This window comes from Phragmites australis, chromosome 5, assembly GCF_958298935.1.
Source record: "Phragmites australis chromosome 5, lpPhrAust1.1, whole genome shotgun sequence".
Lineage (NCBI taxonomy): Eukaryota > Viridiplantae > Streptophyta > Magnoliopsida > Poales > Poaceae > Phragmites > Phragmites australis.
In genome coordinates, this window is record NC_084925.1 from 27354296 (window position 1) to 27361567 (window position 7272).

At 41.3% G+C, this 7272-nt stretch overlaps 1 protein-coding gene across 1 annotated transcript; it reads left to right on the top strand.

Moving 5' to 3' along the window:
* The first annotated feature begins 2783 nt into the window (after positions 1-2783).
* On the top strand, positions 2784-6626 carry LOC133919056 (probable serine/threonine-protein kinase At1g01540). Its single transcript, XM_062363283.1, has 7 exons — positions 2784-4097; positions 4534-4638; positions 4745-4867; positions 4952-5122; positions 5209-5338; positions 5429-5638; positions 6153-6626. Exons 1-7 carry the CDS (start codon positions 3466-3468, stop codon positions 6291-6293), a joined length of 1512 nt encoding a protein of 503 aa, XP_062219267.1. The 5' UTR covers positions 2784-3465; the 3' UTR covers positions 6294-6626.
* The last annotated feature ends 646 nt before the right edge of the window (positions 6627-7272 follow it).

Consider the following 7272-nt stretch of genomic DNA (forward strand, 5'->3'; position numbering starts at 1 on the left):
AAAGTGAAGGTAAAAATAAGGTATGACAAAGATGAGATCTTTCCTTTACAATTGATTCTTCTTCAGTTAATATCTTTGATGCACTTTCAATTAGTATCATTAGTTTCCTTACAATTGATATTATTGGTTGTTTTTACCATGCACCCAAGCAAAGTGGTAATTATTGTCATTCATTTTTTGTGCACTTGTGCACTCTACATTTGGGACAATTTATATTTTGCCACTTGGTTTGGTTGGGTTGTCATCAATCATCAAAAAGAGGATATTGTAGCGAACATGATTCTTTTAAGGTATGTATGTGATTTTGATGATTAATGACAACATAGTTAATGAGACTAACATATTTGTCAAGTATATGCTTTAGTATGTCTCATAGATGCTACACATGAAGAAGCCACTAAATTTGAACTCAAGAAAAATTGAATTGGATGAGTTCAGACAAAATTGCACTCACCGGATAGTCCGGTGCTTAGAAAAGATAACACATCGGATGGTCCGGTGCTCAGACAAGTGTATACGTTGGAGTGTTTTGATACAGAAGAAAAAGTTGGTGAACACACCGGATAGTCTGGTGTTGAGGTGATATACACACCAAAACATTTTTCAAGAGGTGCATTTCATAGAAGATGAGTTGTACATATTGGATGGTCCGGCAATGAAGAGAAGTGTACATCGGAGACTTCACTGGTACATTTTCTAGAAGGTTTTCAATGAAGAGAGGAGTTGTACATACCGGATAGTCCGGTGATCAAAAGATTATACACACTGGATAAATACACAGTGAGATGTGGCTTGGTTGGCTCAAGTATGGTGATGGAGTTCAAGGTTACGTCGGAATATCCGATGTTCATAGTGAGTTTGAGTGGAGTTCTAACGGCTAGTTTCTATTGCTGTACATATCGAATGGTCCGGTATTTGTATTGATGTTGATGTTGGATCATCCAGTGTTTACAATCTCTTTGAGACGTTGGAGCAACGACTAGTTTATGGGTTTGAGGCTATAAATACCCTCACTCAGGTATTTGAGTGTGTTGGAGTATAGGGAAGCTCATAGACACTTGAGAAGACATCTAAGCCACCAAAGTGCTAAAAGTGATCATTCAAGGTAATTAAGCATAAGATTAGGGAGTGATTAGTGCTAATAGGCCTAAAGAGAGTTGTTGCTAGGTGTTGTTGTATAGAGGGAGAATCAAGTAGTGATCCTATATTGTACCAAGTGATACAACGATATCTTGGAGTCTTAGTGACTCGTTGGCACCATGAATCTTGGTGACTCATGCTTGTTGACCCTTCGACTTGGTGTGGAGTGGTGGAAATACTCTTGTACGGGGATATGTAGACTTTTGCCTTGGTAGCTTAAGCTACAAAGTGAAGACAACAGCAAGTGATCGAAAGATAGGCTTGTAGTGAAGTCTTGCCTTGGTGGCTCAATCTACTTGAGGCCTAAGTGGCTCAAAGGACGTGATCGGGTGTCATCCGGGAGCTATAGCCTAGGTGGTTTCTCCAACGTTAACTAGAGATGATGTTTATGTCATCAATACTACGGGATAACAATTCCTTATACCGAGTTTGCTCTCTCTACCATCTTTATGTTTTCATATTTACATACTTACAATTTATTATTGCATGTTTATCTTCTTATAGTATTTTACTAGGATTAGCTATATGTTGCAAAACTTTTTTAAGCGGTAAAGTACACACTAGATAAACCTAGATCATATTTAGATATAATTTGATAACCTAGAACATATTTGGATATAATTTAATATAGGTTCAACTTATGAAGTTTTTTTAGCTAAGTATTCTAATTCATCCTTCTCTTAGGAATCTTGTATTGTATAGTAATGAAGCATACATCACAACGCTAATCTTGGTTAAAGACATCGCAATTTATTTATTTCTCTAGGAATCTCCCATCATGGTGAGGGCGGCTTAATGGAGAAGAGTGATGTCTCTAGGATCGGTCTGGTTCTTCTTGTAAAAGCATCGCTGATGCTAACATAACTTTCTTTGAAAGTAATGAATAACTGTCATTATTGATAGTCTTTTTTAATTCAGTCTGCCTGGCAAGAGGCAATCATAGTTCAAGATATCCAAGTGTAATGTCATGATCAGTGATACCGTAAGGATGCGATGGATTAGCAATGAGTGGGTGATTCCGTGAACACTAGGACTGCCAAAATTTGGAATACTACATTCGCCTAGCCAACTTACTAAAACTAACAATGTGGTTAAAATTAAAGTCATTTCTTATAGGAAGCACCGAAGGATTTCACTGAACTAACTTAACACATCATCTGAATAGGGGAAAGGGATATTCACAGCTGAAGCAAGGCCACCCTAAATCAAGATCAAATTATAGTACATCTAGAACAAATCGATGAAATCATGGCCCACCGAAATTTTATCCTAAGAGTGTGATATAAACGGGTCAAATGATTTCGATAAAGACATTAAAAAATATGTAATTGTGTGTTCTAAACAGGGACTTATCTTTTAGGCCGCATTCAGAATATATGGATTTTTCTCAATTTTTATGAGAACTGAACTAACCGTGAAATACCAATATAGCTGCAATGAATTCCTTCTTTTAGACATGTCCTTTGTAAGTTTTATTGTTGGGAGCCATTTATGCTATTGAGAGGGGCAGCTGCATGATACAGTACGTTGTTGCTGGGGACCCAAAGCCGCACCTGCAAAAACAGAAAAAAAAAAAGACATATGAAAAAAAAACTGAATAGAAATTTTGCAACATGCTCTCTCATGGCAGCTCCTCCAGTAGACTATCAGTAGGCACTCCTGGCTGTATTCCACCTCACTAGAAAAAGATCTGATACCCTTCTTCTACATTTCGAATTATCTGTCTTCCACCTCCATGCATGCAAAGCAGCGGCACCATCATTACTTCTCATTACTCCATTCCTCGTCCTCTCGGCTCCTCTGATCCCTCTTGTCACTCTCATTCTACCATAGGGCTCAGTACATTTCCAGTACTCATCCCAATTCATCAAGCAACCCTTCCATCTGCATTTCTTGGTTTGCCCCTAGAATTCCCATCACTCCAACCACCTGCCGCACAATCCAAAATTTTCATCGCACCAAACCATCCATTCCTCACTTTTTCCCTAAGCAAATCCAATCTTTACAACCACACTATTGTCAACAACATCCACCTTCCCTCTTCCACTCAGTCACCCGTAAATCCAACTCCTTCTCACTGCATTCTCCTGTAAATCCTATCCAATGTGCACTGTTTGCTCTGCAAAGCCCAATCTGTACCGCCCAATTCTGCTCAAAATCTGCCGAACTTGCCTCCGTTTCTGTCAAGAAAATCCAAGCTTGATGCTGTCCGCGCCGTGGAATACAATCATTGCCGCTTAATCCTGCTCAAGAACACGAGGAGATCCTCCAATTCGCAAGAAGCTGTAGAGCGGTGCTCCTCCTCCTCGCGCTCCGGCGGCTCCCATGTCGGACTCGGAGCTGTCCCAGAGCACGGTGGTGTTCGGGCTCCGCATGTGGGTGCTCGTCGGCATCGGCGTCGGCGCCGCCTTCGTGCTGTTGCTCGTTCTCATCTCCATCTTCTGCCTCCTCGCCTTCCGGCGGCGGCGGCGGCGGAAGCGGCCGACCACTCCCGTCCACCACCTCCCCACTACCGCACCTCCCAAGAACCCCGCAAAGGTCAAGGCGCCCAAGGACATCCAAGAAGTTCCCTCCAACTCTGCCGCCGCCGCCCACGCGAAGACGCCGCTCGCGCAGGTGCTCCAGCTCTCCACGCCACCGCCTGCGCCGCCTCCGGACTCCGTCCAGGTCGCCACCGGCAAGGAGCACGGCATCACGTACCCGGAGCAGCAGCACCACCACAGCCAACGGAGCGACGGGCCGTTGTCTTGCGGCAATGGCGGGGACCACGCGCCGCCGGGGATGCCGGAGGTGTCCCACCTCGGTTGGGGCCACTGGTACACGCTCAAGGAGCTGGAGGCGGCGACCGGAATGTTCGCCGACGAGAAAGTGATCGGTGAGGGCGGGTACGGGATCGTGTACCATGGCGTGCTCGAGAACGGCTCGCAGGTTGCCGTCAAGAACTTGCTCAACAACAGGTACCGGACCACCTACCATTAGAGGTCAACTTCATGGACTGAAAAATTTGCAGTAACTTGGCAATTGGCATTGGTATCTGACTATCTGAAAGTCCAGCTTAACTGATTTGTTTGGAGTAGTTTGGACTTTGAATGACATGTTGATGCTGAATTTTAAAATGTCTGGCATTGTATTGATTGCCATGGCTACAGATTGTTCAAGAACTCGCTTGCCAATTTTGAATTTAGAGGTTACGTTCAGCGGGAGGATTGCATTTTGTATTCCAAATTGAGAAGTTTGTCTTGTACAATTCATTTATGTTTCGTAACTATCAGCTTCATTTAGTTTTGAGATGCATAGTTTAGCAAGAGGACTGAATTCTGTATTTTTTTTCCATGCCTTACTTTCTTTAATGTGCTACTAAAATTTGGAAAAATTCTACCCATGACTTGTTAGGGGGCAGGCAGAGAAGGAATTTAAGGTCGAAGTCGAAGCGATTGGGCGTGTGCAGCACAAGAACCTTGCGCGCCTTCTAGGATACTGTGCTGAGGGTAATCAGAGGTATTGTCTTGTGTGCAAACATCACTTGCCTACCTTGTTTTGTTGTAGAATCAAATAGTTTGGTGATATATATAAATATAAATGTTGTTTCTTTGGTTCTTATTAGGATGCTTGTTTATGAGTATGTTGATAACGGGAACTTGGAACAATGGCTGCATGGGGATGTTGGACCCGTAAGCCCTCTTACATGGGATCACAGGATGAAGATTATACTGGGAACAGCAAAAGGGTATGTACCGTTCAGGGTATTCTTGTTAGTTGCAGAATTTTACTGTTGTTCCATTTAATTACCTAAATGTTGCCCATTCTGTAGGTTAATGTATTTGCATGAGGGACTTGAACCAAAAGTGGTTCACCGTGATGTCAAATCAAGCAATATCCTTCTGGACAAGCACTGGAATGCTAAGCTCTCGGATTTCGGACTTGCAAAGCTTCTAGGTTCAGAACGGAGTTATGTCACCACACGAGTTATGGGAACTTTTGGGTTAGATTCTGTGTGCTACACTTCTAGGATTTTATCATTTGGTGGATGTGACTGATGGGTACTAATTTTCTTCTTACTCGTCATAGGTATGTTGCTCCGGAGTATGCAGGGACTGGAATGTTAAATGAAACAAGCGATGTATATAGCTTTGGAATTCTTATTATGGAAATAATATCTGGCAGGGTACCAGTGGATTATAACAGGCCACCAGGAGAGGTTAGTCATGGCTGTGCCTCCTTATAGCCAATGCTGTCTGTTTTACGAGCTTGTTAAGTCCGTTATAAATCTTTAGATCATACTTTGCAGGTTAATTTAGTTGATTGGCTTAAGACGATGGTAAGCAACCGAAATTCTGATAGGGTTGTAGATCCAAAGATGCCCCAGAAGCCTACTTCTAGAGCATTGAAGAAGGCTTTGCTAGTGGCGTTGCGATGTGTAGACCCTGATGCTCGTAAGAGGCCAAGGATTGGGCATGTCATTCACATGCTTGAAGTCGATGATTTCCCATACAGAGACGTAAGTCAGAAAAGTCAATTTATTCTATATTCTTTAATCACATTTCAGACATATTTGTAGTGTGCGCTTTTGAATTGGGCTGTCGGTAGATTTTGCTTGTGTATCAGTATCAGAAGCATGGACATATGATATCTACTGTTTCTAGTGTATCCATCTGCCTTTATAGATTCAGTAATTCTATTTCAACTATCCCTGTGGGTACTTCTGCCATGTGTGGTTGAAGTTATTTTTTGATTATATGTTGATACCATCTGAGAATCCGAGTTGGTCACTATTAATGTGTCTCATGCTTCATTGCTAAGTATACTTACTCTTGTTTCCACTTTCCAGCAAACACTTTTTATTCATGTAAATCACTCTAATTCAGGAAACATCTAAACAAATATCTTTAAAATTGCTTATTCCATTTAAATTTGTCCTAACTCCTAAAGGACCATCGACATCTCCAGATCACTTCATCAGTTCGTCTTCTTGTATTTTCACTGATTTATGTATCTTTTGCCGTTGATTTCAGGAACGCCGAGGTAGTAGAGCGCCAGGGCAAGCAAGATTAACAGAGAAACCGGCAGCTGGATCAGGTGATAAAACTGACAGTAATGGGAACAACGTTGCCACACAAGCTGAACCCTTTAGATGGAGAAACCCAGAGGCCTAGATATTCATCGGATTAGTGGGAAAAAAGTCAAATCCTCCTGATTTCTGAATGAGAACAGTATCCACTGAAGTCGCGGACTATTCATCTTGCTGCCTTCATCATTTTGGGTGGCATCCAAGGATATCATCACATCATCTGTACATGTCAAAAGAACGTTCTAGCGCTAGTATTTTTTCCTGCTTATTTATCTAGGTAGAGATCTCTATGTATGATAAATCTGTGCCATTTAATTTAACGAACGGAACTTTATTATATCCCTCGGGGTAGCTTTGGTTGAGAACTGCCCAATTGCTGCTTATGTCCCTCGCTGAACTTGTCATATCTGATTATTCAGATGGCTTTTGAATGTTGCGACTCCAAATCAGCAAATTGGATGCAAATGTGCATATCTGATTATTCAGATGGCCCAGAAAAAACTTTCTGAATTCAGGGTCTCCTTTTTAACCTTACCTTTTTTCATTTTTTATCATTTTTTAAGTGCGTGATTAAATCATTCCATTCCTAGAACTCCTCGGTACAGCTGAACCTGAAAAGTGTTTGTTTGTGTCTTTTCAGTGCGTCTGTATGAAGTTACTCCGATTCAAGAAGTATTGAGTATATGACTAGAATGTGCAACTAGCAATTAGCTGTAAATCTTGCAAGCTGTTGCAGGGCTATTAGTTACTGATGGCGTCCACTTGTAGCTTGTTATTCCTTCTGTTATTGCTCAAATATGTGAGATACACGATTAACCATTCCTGAACAGATTCATTTGGAGTCACTACTAATAACTGTACTTTATTTTCAAGAAGGAACAAAAAATATTACTCCCGTGGTTCAAGAATACAAGACATTTTTTATGGCATGGTCTACAAAATTAGGCTTTGACTATTATTTTCTTACAAAAAATATAACATTCATAGCTATCAAACTAATAGTGTAAAAGCATTTTAAAATGAGAATCTTATTGTATTATTTTTATACACTAAACATACTTATA